The sequence below is a fragment of the Malaclemys terrapin genome, chromosome 2 (genome assembly GCF_027887155.1).
Source record: "Malaclemys terrapin pileata isolate rMalTer1 chromosome 2, rMalTer1.hap1, whole genome shotgun sequence".
Taxonomy (NCBI): Eukaryota; Metazoa; Chordata; order Testudines; family Emydidae; genus Malaclemys; species Malaclemys terrapin.
In genome coordinates this window covers 184858003-184872910 of record NC_071506.1, presented here as the reverse complement: position 1 = coordinate 184872910, position 14908 = coordinate 184858003, and the positions used below count along the sequence as shown (strand labels likewise).

The 14908-nt window shown below is 43.2% G+C and overlaps 1 protein-coding gene across 2 annotated transcripts in view; it reads right to left on the bottom strand.

Moving 5' to 3' along the window:
- The window catches only part of ZPBP (zona pellucida binding protein), an 85305-nt gene continuing 70397 nt past the window's right edge, over positions 1 to 14908 (bottom strand). For both annotated transcript variants that reach the window (XM_054019651.1, XM_054019652.1), the window contains one exon: positions 1 to 92. In XM_054019651.1, coding sequence (XP_053875626.1) covers positions 1 to 92 — 92 coding nt within the window. The remainder of the gene's footprint in view (positions 93 to 14908) is intronic.

The window sequence follows — 14908 nt, the reverse complement described above, 5'->3', positions numbered from 1 at the left end:
CTAACATTTTGCTGCTCCGTATATCAAAGTATGGTTGCACTGAAGACAGTGAACTCCATCGTGGGGATTATATGATCCTGGGCTGCAGACAACTACAGACAGAGAAAACAGAACAAAAGAAATTTAAAAAAAACTAAATGAATGGTATCTAAAATATTGCTTAGATTAGAAATGTTTAAAAGCCTTTGCTTGGGATGTAATATTCAACTAATTGGCAAGATCAGATTTTTCTAACCTACTAATATTTGAATTAAAAAAAAAAGGACAAATGTTGTAAAAATGTATTTTTACATGCTGTCCATTCATTAGATATAATATTCTTTTCTTCACAAAAGTAGTGTGTATGACTTTCTGATTCCCCATTGCTCTACCCCAAGTAAGTTTTTTCACTATTGAAAACCAGTGAGCAGCAGCTGCCAACAGATTCTAGTGTGGTCAACACCTAGTAATGTTTGAACTAAATTGCTTTATCTCCACCTAGTGGACACAGATGTACTTAAAGGGAAATTTAAAACAAAACTGACTTTTAAGAATCTATTAATAAGTAGCAAGTGCACAGAGAATGCAACAAACAAGCAGACATCAATGTGTGGGGCCAAAGATGGTGTTGTGAGCAGAAGAACTTTTCTACTGGTTAACTCATGCTATGCCATTCTGTGAAATCAGTACACACTCAGCTAGGGACTGACCCTAGCCTGTATAAGATATGTTAGCTCCCAACATAAGTAATCAGGAGGAAGCAAGAAGGATCACAGCCAGGTGATTGGTTTGTCTGTGGTTCTCCTGGCTCCCTTGAACATCACTATACTTTGACAATTATAGCATTTTTAGAGGAAAAGGTGGGCAGTGAGGGTGTTAATGCTCAGCCCCACTGTACTCAAGCAGGTATACTCCTGTAGCTGGAGCACACCTGCTTCCCCACTTTGTAGCCCAAAGGTGTCCACTAAATCTTATCCTACCTGACACCTATTAATTCAACAGGATTTGTGGGGCTTCACCCTGTCTATTCCCATTGTTACAGAACCTTAGCGAAGTTCATCTGACCTATGGCAACCACCGAGGGTTGCCTGACTCTGCTTGTTCCTTTCTGGTGACTCAAAGGAGTTTTAGAGGTCTTCTCAAATGCCATTAGAAATGGGCAGAGCTTATTCACCATTTAGCAGAAGAGGCTTGCAAGTGGCCCCTCATCCCAACCCTAAAAACCACTGTATTAACTATATAGATTATGGTAAGGCCTAAAGGCCCCAACCAAGAGCAGGGCCCCATTTTGCTAGACACTATACAAATATTACACATGTATTTGAATCAAGGATGATGATTGTCTGACATTTTCATTAATTAAGCATAAAGGACAGCATCACAGTAACAATGATTGGTAGAAGGATTCAGGAGCCCTTCTCTCTCTGCAGGAGAGTCACAATTTTCCTCCCACTGCTAGGGAGAGTGAGGAAGCGTGTATGGAAATGGTATGTGAAGCTCTGTATCCACCCTTCAGCACATCTCTATGAGTCTGCTGGAGGAAACCCTAAATATACATGTAGCAAATAGCACTTCCCAGTCTCCACATCAGCTGGGCTGGTAAATAGCCTTCCTTCTCCCCAGTGTGTCTCAACATCAGAAGGAAAACTGCACTCTGCCCACTTCTTCTCCCAGAGAATTCCGTGTTATATGATAACAATCATATAAAACATTATTTGTGAACATCTCAATCTCAGTCTGCCATCTAGGGGAAGGCATGAAAAAGAGAAAAAATCTTAAGCAAACAGCCTACTGCTTGCTGAGCTGGCTGCTGGGAAAAGATATAAAGTTTCTTACAGTAAACATAACTTGTCTCAATCTTCCTTATTGAGCACAAATTCCCACTGGCCTAACTTCACCCTTCATGTATAAACATCTCCACAAAATACTTCACCTCATATATTTCATTTGTACCTATCTAATATACCATTTCACACTTCACAAACTTTTAAGTGCACTTGACATGTTAATTTCTTCTTGAATCCTATGTGCTGACATTTTCTGCTCTACTCCAATTTTTAGTACAATTTCAGTATTTGCTTGGGCAATACATTTTATTTAGAACTCTGAAATGATTATTCGTCAGATATAGTTTCTTTTTTTTAAATTCACTTTTTTGAGAGAACTGGAGAAATTCAAATTATTGTAATGGCAAGCTAAATTTGTACCTAGTCCATTAAAGCAAATTACTACAGGAAATCAAACTATAAAAGATAACAAATGTGGACAAAGACTATTAAGTTATAAATCAAGTCTGGGTTTCTGATTATCTTATCCCATGGGATGAAATCAAGTTGCCAGGAACGTATCAGGAGCCCACAAAAGATATGAATTTTGGTACTGTATTTCATCTATATCTGTAGCCTAACTCCTGAAAGAAAATGAAAACATTGCAGTAATGTTTTTAAGACCAACACAACAATAATTGTTTTATATCTAATGGTCCTGTGAAGACACAAAAGTGGTACAATTACTTTGTGTTAATTGAACTTTAATGGAGGATCTTAGCAATTACCCGAACATTTTATTTAACCTTCAAATATGCTTTATTTTATATACCTTAAGAGGCACTTAAACCACTACAATGAACAGGAATTATATTAAATTTATGTTTCTAAGATTTTTATAAGCTTAAAATGACAAATCTGCAAATTAAAATATGTTATAAATACAAATCTGAAACCAGGATGAAAACTGATTAAAAATGGGTTTTTATTTAAATTAATTTTCTTTTTAAAAACAAACCCCGTTTAAAATTAAATTTGAAATTATAACATATGTTAAGACCTAAACATATAATAATTATTCAAATAAAGTAATATTCGAGCAGTATACACATTGCTGACATTTTAAAGAAAATTAAACCACTGAACTGGTAGAAGTCATTGGTTAAATACCTGGAAGAAAATTACTTACTTGTACAGTACCTGGTTTTTCAAGATGTGTTTTATACATATATTCCACTGAGGTGTCTGTGCACCCAGTACACTCAAGCAAGAGACTTTTGGTTAGCAGTACCGAATGGGTTGGCACATACACCATAAGTACTCTTATACCTCCAGGCAAGAGCAGGATCGCTCCAACTGGCTTCTTGTTCCTTCACCAGTGGAATCTTGGTAACAATACAATCCATTGTAATGTGGATGGGGAGTGGGTAATGGAATATATACCGTATATATTCGATCATAAGCCGGTTCGTTTATAAGCCAACCCCGCCAAGATGGATAAGTAAAAATGGAAATTTTTTATGACCCGTTCATAAGCTGACCCTATAATTCAGGGGTCAGCAAACTTTGACTCCCGGGCCATCAGGATAAGCTGCTGGTGGGCCAAGATGGTTTATTTACCTCGAGCATCTGCAGGCACGGAGGTAAACCTAAGTAAACAAAGTGTTCCGGCGCACCAGCTGCTTACCCTGACGGGCTGGGACAGCAACTGGTGGGGAAATTTTTTGGGGGGGGAGAAGCTGGGGGTCAGGAAAGTAACCCCTGTGACCACCCACACTCTCCCCATCCCATCCCTTCCCACCTTATCTGGGGAGGGCCAGGAGAGGATGTCTCTGGCCTGGCTGGAGCTGCTCCGGCAGGCTGGACAGCGTGGCTGCAGCCTGCTCCGGCGGGCCAGACCACGCGGCGTGGCCGCAGCATATTCCAGCGGGCTGGGCTGGTGCTCTGACAGGCCGGGCAGCATGGCCACAGCCTGCTCTGGGGGGCCGGGCCGAGCAGCACAGCTGCAACCTGCCAGCCCCGGAGCTGCAGCTGCTTCGGAGGCTGGCATGAGAGCAGCGTGGCCAGAAGTGGAGAGACTCTGGCCCCGCCTCTTCCCTTCTGGTTCTTCTGGCTGTGCTGCCTCTCCTTGGGGGGAGGGGCTGTGTCCCACCTCTCCCTCTCTATACCCGTTCATAAGCCGACCCACTTCTCTGGTGCTTCCCTTTTTTACTAAAAAAATTCGGCTTATGAACAAGTATATACGGTACGCCTGCAACAAATATCAAAGAGCCACAGTGAATGTAGTAAATAATTGTTTCTTATTCTTCTTCTTTGATTGCTTGTACATATTTGTATTTCAATGATTCCCAAACAGTTCTCTTTTGGAGATGGAAACTCACTGTCGTCTACTCAAACTGTGATTGTAGAACTGTCATTTCAATGCTTTCACTATGGCATAATGTTGACTGAACGTATGGATGTAGCAACTCTATAAATGTCCATGAGAAAAATTATCAGTAGTGATATAACCACATTTAAGTGGAATTTCAAGACCATCTTTGACAGGAATTTTGGATGAGGTTTTAATGAGACCTTATACTTATAGATAGGCTTGGAAGGATTAGATTTTTGTTAGTAAATGTTCATTTCACCATACACACACAAACCAATGCAAGACCCTTTCCACCAATAATGACAGAAATTTAGAGATTGGCAAAGAAAGAAAAATGACACTTGAGAACTTAGAGTTTGATTTAAGGAAATTTACTTTATATATTTTAGACATGTGATGTTGACAATGTGTGTGTTAATGGTTACAATGCTTTAACTTTTTGAATCTACTATTAAATAGTTATTGTTATTGTCCCCTCCTGCAGAATTTCCCTCAACCATGAAAATTTAAATAAATACAAATTGGGGGGGGGGAGTGTAAACATCTAGATTATCTGTCAATTACATATAAAAAACCCCGACAAATTCTGCCAAGACTACTTATAGAAGACAGTATATGGAAGTCCTGCCATTAGATGTTCTTACTCTCTTTGCTGATGTTATTGCAACTAGAAATGCTGTCTTAGCTAATAAGTGAGAAAGGCAGCAGTATGCCAGTGGTTCAAAGGGCAGTCCCATAAGGCCTGTGAGGACTAAATTAAAGTCCCAGAAAGGGACTAGTACTCTTGTTGGTGGATAAAACCCTTATTAGGCCTTTTATAAGTATTCCTACTACAGGGATAAAGAAAACAGAACATCTCTGAATAGGAGGGCGAATGGTGGAGTTAGCTTGCTGAAAGTTGACCTTGCAGCTCACTGATAGGCCCAAATTCTTTAGTTCCAGTAGGTATTCAATACCTCTTGTACCTGTGCTTTGGATGGGGGCAGTTGATGATGCCAGGCCTACATTGAAAACCGCTTCTACTTAGCCAGATAAGCCTTTCTGGTAGAGTCCTTTCTTCCTGTTAATAAGGATATTTTGAAATCTATGCAAACAGTTTATTTCTGATAAATGTAGCCACTCTGCATCCATGCTGTGAGGTGGAGACTGCAAGGATTGGGGGTACAAAATCTGACTGGGTCTCAGCAATTGCGTCCAAGAATAAAGATAAGGTTATGGGAGGCTGCACTGACATAAGAACAGCCTACTGGATCAGACCAAAGATCCATCTAGCCCAGTATCCTGTCTTCCGACAGTGGCCAATGCCAGGTGCCCCAGAGGAAATGAACAGAACAGGTAATCAAGTGATCCATCCCCTGTTGCCCATTCCCAGCTTCTGGCAAACAGAGGCTAAAAACACCATCCCTGCCAATCCTGGCTAATAGCCCTTGATGGACCTATCCTCCATGAATGTATCTAGTTTTTTTTTTTTTTTTGAACCCTGTTATTGTCTTGGCCTTCACAACATGAAATTGGGCTTGTTTTTGCCTTATTTGGCTTGTGAGTTGCTTGTTGGCTAATTTTTGGTTTGTGGCTTGTTCGGCTTGTAGCTTGTTCCTTCTTTTTTTTGATCGGCTCCTGGTAAGCAGGAGAAACGGGGGGGCAAGCTGTGGCAAGGGGAGGAGAGAGTCAGGGGTGAACAGCGGGCCCACCACAGTCCCAGATTGCACGCCGCAGGGATCTAGTTACATGGAGTGTTGTGGTTATTAGGGATTGGCTTGTTTTGGCCTTGTTTTGAAATGGGATTAGCTTGATTTTTGGCTCATTGTGAAAGTTGGAGTGCTTATTTACCGCGTGAATGTTGGCAACTGTGCTTTGCAGGTATGAAGAAAGGCTCTCAGGTCTACGTTGTTTATATGGAGGGCTGTTTCTTTGCAAAATCGCTGACCTTGAGTTTACACTCTGTTCAGATCTGCTCCCCAGCCCAGAGTGGATTCATCCATTAGTGTTTTCTATGGAAGTGGAGGGAGAAAAGGGAACTCCCTTGCACACATTTTTCAGAGTCATCTACTCCTTAATGATAATAGGACTCAGAAAGATACATGAACCGCTATGTCCAGAGGATATTTGTTTTGCCAATATAGACTTCAACCAGCTTTGCATGTACTACAGGTAAAGTGTGGTGGCATGCTGAGTCACGCACATTCAAGATGCCAAGATTCCTAGCAATCTAAGGCAAGATCACATGGATGAACCTGCAGATTACTGCATAGGATGGACTGAAGTTCTCTGGAGATAGATAGGCTGTTGCAGTAAGAGTCGAGAATGGTCCCAAATAACTTGATTCTTTCTACGGGGGGGGACAGTGTCAACTTGCCTTGTTTATTCTCAGACCCAGCTGGATGAGCCACAACTGAATCTACTAATACCACCATACATTTTGTAAAAACTCTGGGACCTGATGAGAGACTAAAAACAAGCACTGTGTACTGGTAGTAGCAGACCCCAACTAGAAATCTTTTATTTTCCATGCCTTAATTGGATGACCACATGAAAGTTGGCATCTTGTAGCCCAAGAGCAGCGTATCAGTCATTCAGATCTTGGGATGGGATGATGATGTCAGCAGGTTTGCCTGGTGCCCTCAGATGTGACGGTCTCACTGGTACCAAGGTGGATACTGAAACCACTGTTTGCTGTGGGACCTGTTGGGCCACAAGCAGAAGAGTGTCTGGGACCAATGAACACAATGTATCTTTGGCTGCTATGCAGGCCCAAGGAGTAGATAGTACTGATAGGATTGCTACAATAGTCGATTTGTGCCAACAGTGAAACTGGACACAGCATCAGTACCAGGGCTGTCAGTACTGGAGGAAGGGATGGAATCGTCGGGGCTGGCCTCATTGCTACCAAGGTGATCAGTATCAGAGTCATTGATATCACTGTATACTGAATCCCTGGAAACAGAACCGGAGTTAGTGACACCTGTCCTCTTTAATCAGCCAGATTGGTACCTGACAGCTTATAAGGCAAGTTTTCACCACTTGCTGAAGCATGATGTTCAGAGCTACATGGTTCTTGAGAAGTCTTTCCTGGGTTCTGAGCTGCCCTTATGCTCTAAAGAGCTAGAAGTCTTAAGGGCCTTAGATGAAGGGCCAGGGATGGATTGCTGCCTCTTCTCTCTGGAATTTTTGTGGGACTTCCTCCTTTTCTCAGAGGCAGAGTCTTTTCGTGACAGAACAGCAACTGAAGATGAGGTAGCTGCAGGAATGCTTCTGGAGGAGGCATAATCGGAATGATCAGCCCTGGGCATACCAGGATCAGAGCTCAGGCCATCAACCTCTTCATGAGGTAAATCTTAAGCCAGGACTCTCCAGCTCTTTCAGGTTCTTTTCCAAATCAACTCAATATAGCACATCTAGCACTAGACAGATTAGACACCTAGCGTGTCTGTCGTTTAGTGACATCACTGCCTCACGTGTCAAGCAATTTTGAAACCTGAGGATTTATGTACCAAGACAACTAATCTCTACAGGAGTGTGGTGGGGCGGCTGCCCCACACAGGTATATGGAGGGTTAAAGCAGCCCGCAGGGAGGCTGCGCAAAACCCAACCAATGGGAGGATGGCTTGTAGAGAGCCAGTCAGGAGAAGAGTTGTTGGAGCAGCCAATCAAGGCCAGGGAGGGCCATATAAGAATGGCTGCTCAACAGAGCAAGGACAGTCTCTCCCTGGAGTGCAAGGGAGAAGGACTGGCTGCCTTAGAAGAGTAACTTAGATAGAGCAGTACTGGGCAGGGTCAGGGGAGCAATAGGGAGCTCCAGCCTGAGCGCTGCCAGACTGAGACCCTCGATACAAAGGGCCAGGAAGGTGCTAGGGCTACGGGAAAGTGGCCCAGGGAAATAGGCAGCAGGAGTTGGAGGAGTGGCAGCACATCGCTGCCGGCTATAGGGTCCCTGGGTCAGGGCCCGGAGTAGCGGACAGGCTCCCCCTCCCTTTCTCCTCCACTTGCCACAGAGGGGGTGGCCAGTATTCAGACTGAGGTTTATCCCTTGAGCTGAGGGGCTAGACCGAAGGCTGCAGTATGGCACAGCGGCAAGTGGATGGACTAGAGACAGCCGGTTCCAAAGCAGAGTGAGACAGCTGGAGGGCCGTGCCTAGAAGACGCCTCGGTCTGGGAGTAATGCGGGCCTTGGAGCAGAAGTGATGGTGGTGAGACACCACTAGAGGAAGGTGCACCGACAACCAAGTGCTAATTCCCAGCACGGCCAGCAGGAGGTCCTGAAATGGTGAGTCCCGCCCCATCACAAGGAGTACACCACAGGAGACAAATGAAAGAAAATAGGCCTCCTCTTAAAAGAGAACAAAATAAACTCTTACTGAAAACTAATACTAAACTACCTATCTACTAAGTATTATCTATTTACAAAAAAGCTGCTGATAAGCAAGGCAATAAATTGTGAGCTAAGAGGCATCACTGGGAGCACGATCAAAGCCTCAGACAATGAGAAGAAACCGAGAGGCAGCAGGAGCAGCCCTGCTCTTTATTCCCACAGTTGGAGGCACAATGATACTCAGGACACATGCATGGCTCCACACAGTGCTGATGACTAAAAGTCTCTGGTTTGAATGCACCGGGCACACATACTCCAACAGTGGAACATGTGTACAAGCACTCAAAGAAGAACCAGAGTTTGTTAAAATGCTAAAGTAGCTTCTGACAGAAGTGACATCTTCTGCAGATGCAGAGAGACTATTTTCTTTATTTCAGCTCATTCAACAAGTTCAGAGCTAAACGATTAGTTCATTCAAAATTAAGAAACTGACAGAAACTTGTTCTCTTCCCTTCTTGAATTAAAAACTGTGTATTACAGGATGAGATCTACTTGTTCTAAAATCTTGAATGACATCGTGACCAATTCAATTCACTAATTACAGAGAATACTTCCTTCGTTTAATACATCTGTTTTAAATTCAAAACATGATTTAATAAATTATTTTTTTCTTATGTGTCCAATACATTTAAAGGTAATGTTCAATAATAAAAAATGCTGTTTTATGCACTTGAATTGTATTACAATTTGCATCCAAATGCAGCTTAACACAAATCATGAGTAAAAAATTAATCCTATACTAAATAAGAATTCACAATTTTCTAAAAGTGTAAAAATTAAGAATCAGAATAAAAGAATGTTAAGCTACAAACTGCTTAAATAGATGTGCATAGACACAGTTTATCCTCCTTGTTAACAAACAGTACCAAATTTAGGGTAAAGCCTATATAGTAAAAGCTGTGTTATCCAGCACTTTACCAACTGGAAAGCTCTAAAAACCAGCATTTCTGATCTTCATTGAAAGTCCAGTTTGTAGTCCAGTTGGTGCAGGGCCGGCAGGTTCCCTACCTAGCTCCCTGGAAGCGGCGACATGTCCCTGCTGCTCCTAGGCGGAGAAACGGCCACGAGGAGTTCAGAGCGCTGAGTGTGAGAACCTCAGCCTATGGGAGCTGCGGCGGCAGCGCCTGTGGGCTTAGCAGCGCTCTGCCTAGGAGCAGCAGGGACATGCCACTGCTTGCGGGTAGCCACCCAAGGTGAGCGCCACCCGGCTCCAGCACTCCACAACCTCTCCTGTGCCCCAACCCCCAGCCCTGAGCCCCCTCCCATAACCAAACTCCCTCCCTCTTATTTAACCGGAATTTTTGACTTACCGGCACCTCCCCATTTCCCAAACATAAGAAAACTTTTACTATATTTAGCTGCAAGTCAACAAGTTCTAATGGTTAACAACCAATGAGAATGAACCTTTCTTTAGAAGAAAAAAAGTACAAATGCAAAACAATATTAAAGTTGAGCATTTAAATCAAATTTTCTAGCTTGTTGATTTAAAACCTGATTTAAATCAGTGGCTCTCAACCTTTCCAGACTACTGTACCACTTTTAGGAATCTGTGTTTTCTTGCATATCCTCAAGTTTCACCTCACTTAAAAACTACTTACTTACAAAATCAGACATAAAAATACAAAAGTATCACAGCATACTTTTACTGAAAAACTACTTACTTTCTCATTTTTACCATATAATTATAAAATAAATTAGAATATAAATATTGTACTTAAATTTCAGTGTATAGTACATAGAGCAGTACAAACAAGTCATTGTATGAAATTTTAGTTTGTACCGACTTCACTAGTGCTTTTTATATAGCCTGTTATAAAACTAGACAAATATCTAGAGGAGTTGATGTACCCCCTCGAAGACCTCTGGGTACCCCAGTTGAGAACAACTGATTTAAATGAATCCACCTTTTATGAGATAGAAAGGCTTTATTAACCAGAAGTAACTCATCTTCAAATGTATTGTCTCTATAGCACCACCCATTAAGAATGCCTACCCACGTGGCCTCAGGAACAATTTTGAGTAGTAGTCTGCAGTTACAAGTTCCAAGGGCATAAATAGTCTGCCTCCTCTAACCGCCCTTCAGTTACTCTCTACCTCAAGAAGTCTTACTTGGAGCTGGGCCTTGAAGTTATGTTAACAGAGGGTGACTGTGGCTCTGAGATGGCAATACATTCAGAGTATAAGAATTATCTCTAATAAATTAATAACCTTTTGTAGTTTCATGACATTGCCTCCACAGAGCCCTACTGTAGAAGACTAGCTAACAGTGATATCCCTTAAAATACAAGCTTGTTCAACAACAACTGAAGCATTGTCCTTCTCAAACCAGAGTCTGCTGCTGACAAAATGTCAAGAAAGTAAGTTGAGAACAGAACTCCACATATATCAGCCCTAAAATAGTTTTCAAGAGTGCTCAAGCTGGCAACAGAGAGGAACTGATGGATGGTTAGAAGGAGTATAGCAATTATACTCTTGGTCCATATAATGTAGGGCTTAAGGGAGATGTGTGTGGACCTCCTAATTGCTAACTACTAATCAAAAAGGCCTCTGTGAAGTCAATGTCATGAAGAACTACGTTTTTGTAATGTCTATATGTATGTTGTTTGGGGACCTGGGAAATGAAAAGATCTGTTTTACCAAGGGGCAGGCTAAAGTAAGATCTGTGGATTCAAGTGTGTTGCCAGAAGGGCGTTCAGTGACAGTCACAGGGAGTAGCCACAGAATTACTGAGAGTCCACTCAAAATACAGAAGCTCTGAATGGGAGGCAGTCAGCAGAGAGGGGTTGAGGTGCAGGATGGACTCTGCCCCTTCTTCAGGGCTGAATGCTGCCCTTCTCAAGAAGGGTGCATCACAAGTGAAAGCTTGCTGTTGTGCCTCCTGAAGGTACCAGCAGTTAAAGAGAATTGGCTCAGGAGGAAGGCCTATTTCTGTAGGGAACCTAGAGACACAGAGAATGAGCTTCTCCCTGATGTTTATTTAACATAGAATATCAGGGTTGGAAGGGACCTCAAGAGGTCATCTAGTCCAACCCCCTGCTCAAAGCAGGACCAATTCCCAACTAAATCATCCCAGCCAGGGCTTTGTCAAGCCGGGCCTTAAAAACCTCCAAGGAAGGAGACTCCACCACCTCCCTAGGTAACGCATTCCAGTGTTTCACCACCTTCCTAGTGAAATAGTGTTTCCTAATATCCAACCTGGACCTCCCCGACTGCAACTTGAGACCATTGCTCCTTGTTCTGTCATCTGCCACCACTGAGAACAGCCGAGCTCCATCCTCTTTGGAACCCCCCTTCGGGTAGTTGAAGGCTGCTACCAAATCCCCCCTCATTCTTCTCTTCTGGAGACTAAACAATCCCAGTTCCCTCAGCCTCTCCTCTAAGTCATGTGCTCCAGACCCCTAATCATTTTTGTTGCCCTCCACTGGACTCTTTCCAATTTTTCCACATCCTTCTTGTAGTGTGGGGCCCAAAACTGGACACAGTACTCCAGATGAGACCTCACCAATGTCGAATAAAAGGGAACGATCACGTTCCTCAATCTGCTGGCAATGCCCCTACTTATACAGCCCAAAATGCCGTTAGCCTTCTTGGCAACAAGAGCACACTGTTGACTCATATCCAGCTTCTCGTCCACTGTGACCCCTAGGTCCTTTTCTGCAGAACTGCTACCTAGCCATTCGATCCCCAGTCTGTAGCAGTGCATGGGATTCTTCCATCCTAAGTGCAGGACTCTGCACTTGTCCTTGTTGAACCTCATCAGGGTTTTTTTGGCCCAATCCTCTAATTTGTCTAGGTCCCCCTGTATCCGATCCCTACCCTCTAGTGTATCTACCACGCCTCCTAGTTTAGTGTCATCTGCAGACTTGCTGAGAGTGCAGTCCACACCATCCTCCAGATCATTAATAAAGGTATTGAACAAAACCGGCCCCAGGACCGACCCTTGGGGCACTCCGCTTGAAACCGGCTGCCAACTAGACATGGAGCCATTGATCACTACCCTTTGAGCCCGACGATCTAGCCAGCTTTCTATCCACCTTACTGTCCATTCATCCAGCCCATACTTCTTTAACTTGGCGGCAAGAATACTGTGGGAGACCGTATCAAAAGCTTTGCTATAGTCAAGGAATAACACATCCACTGCTTTCCCCTCATCCACAGACCCAGTTATCTCATCGAAGAAGGCAATTAGGTTAGTCAGGCACGACTTCCCCTTGGTGAATCCATGCTGACTGTTCCTGATCACTTTCCTCTCCTCTAAGTATTTCAGAATTGATTCCTTGAGGACCTGCTCCATGATTTTTCCAGGGACTGAGGTAAGGCTGACTGGCCTGTAGTTCCCCGGATCCTCCTTCTTCCCTTTTTTAAAGATGGGTACTACATTAGCCTTTTTCCAGTCATCTGGGACCTCCCCCGATCGCCATGAGTTTTCAAAACTAATGGCTAATGGCTCTACAATCTCATCCGCCAACTCCGGCGCCATGGACTTGTGCATGTCCAGTTTTTCTAAATAGTCCCGAACCACTTCTTTCTCCACAGAGAGCTGGTCACCTTCTCCCCATATTGTGCTGCCCAGTGCAGCAGTCTGGGAGCTGACCTTGTTCGTGAAGACAGAGGCAAAAAAAGCATTGAGTACATTAGCTTTTTCCACATCCTCGGTCACTAGGTTGCCTCTCTCATTCAGTAAGGGGCCCACACTTTCCTTGACTTTCTTCTTGTTGCTAACATACCTGAAGAAACCCTTCTTGTTACTCTTAACATCTCTTGCTAGCTGCAACTCCAAGTGTGATTTGGCCTTCCTGATTTCACTCCTGCATGCCTGAGCAATATTTTTATACTCCTCCCTGGTCATTTGTCCAATCTTCCACTTCTTGTAAGCTTCTTTTTTGTGTTTAAGATCAGCAAGGATTTCACTGTTTAGCCAAGCTGGTTGCCTGCCATATTTACTATTCTTTCTACACATCGGGATGGTTTGTTCCTGCAACTGCAATAAGGATTCTTTAAAAGACCGCCAGTTCTCCTGGACCCCTTTGACCTTCATGTTATTCTCCCAGGGGATCCTGCCCATCTGTTCCCTGAGGGAGTCAAAGTCTGTTTTTCTGAAGTCCAGGGTCCGTATTCTGCTGCTCTCCTTTCTTCCTGGTGTCAGGATCCTGAACTCGACCATCTCATGGTCACTGCCTCCCAGGTTCCCATCCACTTTTGCTTCCCCACTAATTCTTCCCTGTTTGTGAGCAGCAGGTCAAGAAAAGCTCTTCCCCTAGTTGGTTCCTCATACAGTCAATGCTATGATCCCAACTGATGTGAGGTAATAGGGTATATATAGCAACTACTTAGCACCAGTATGTAATCATGTGCTAGTGCTGCCTGCTGCAGGAAGGATAAGGAACAAAGCAGATAAAAGGAAGTGTTTGAAAATTAGTACTGTTCTCCCATCCATCAGGGCTGGGGAAAGAGGAAGATTCTGATGTGCGGAAGAGCAAATAGGACTTGGTTCTGGGAAGGAAAAGGGCTTCAAATCTGGGGCTGAGACAAAAACATTGCTTGGATATATATTAAGGGAAGAAGAAATGCGTGTTAGGAAGAACAGATATTTCTATTCAGGGCAGGGTGCTCAGCTTTGGAAAGAGACTGGAAAACAGAACGTTGGGGAATCTGGTTGAGCTAGCGGGAATCAAAACTTCTGGTGAATCCAGACACTAGTTATTCTTGGGGATTATGTACACAAACATTTAGTTTGTGGCAAGCTTGGGTGTGAACCTACCCCACACTAGCCTGCCGCACACTAACTAACTGTTCGTATGGACTCTTTTGATGCATACTAACAGTTCATTAATGTGCTTTAATCTACTCCCGTTTCAAAGCAGCAGGCTAGCATGAGGTAGATTCACACCCCAGCATGTCAGAAACTAAATATATGTGCAGACAAGACCTTGAGTTTTACTTCAAAACTAACACAACATAACTAAAATATTTCTAAGAACAAAATCTGTTTTAATTATCAAAATTATAATAATCTTTTAGCATGCACCACGTAGGAGCTGACAACAACATTAACAAAGTAGGGAAATGCAACATAGGTGGAGCTACCATAACATGAGTGCAAAACTTGTTGGAAAACAGTTCCACAGAGAGTAATCATCAGTGGTTCACAATCATGCTAGAAGGGCATAACAAGTGGGGTCCTACAGGGATCAGTTCTGGGTCCAGTTCCATTCAATATATTCATCAGATAGATAATGGCATAGAGAGTACACTTATAAAGTTTGTGGATGATACCAAGCTGGGAGGGGTTGCAAGTGCTTTGGAGGATAAGATTATGATCTGGATAAACCGGAGAAATGGTCTGAAGCAAATAGGGTGAAATTCAATAAGGACAAATGCAAAGTACTCCTGTGGTGGGGTAGCTGCCCCACATAGGGA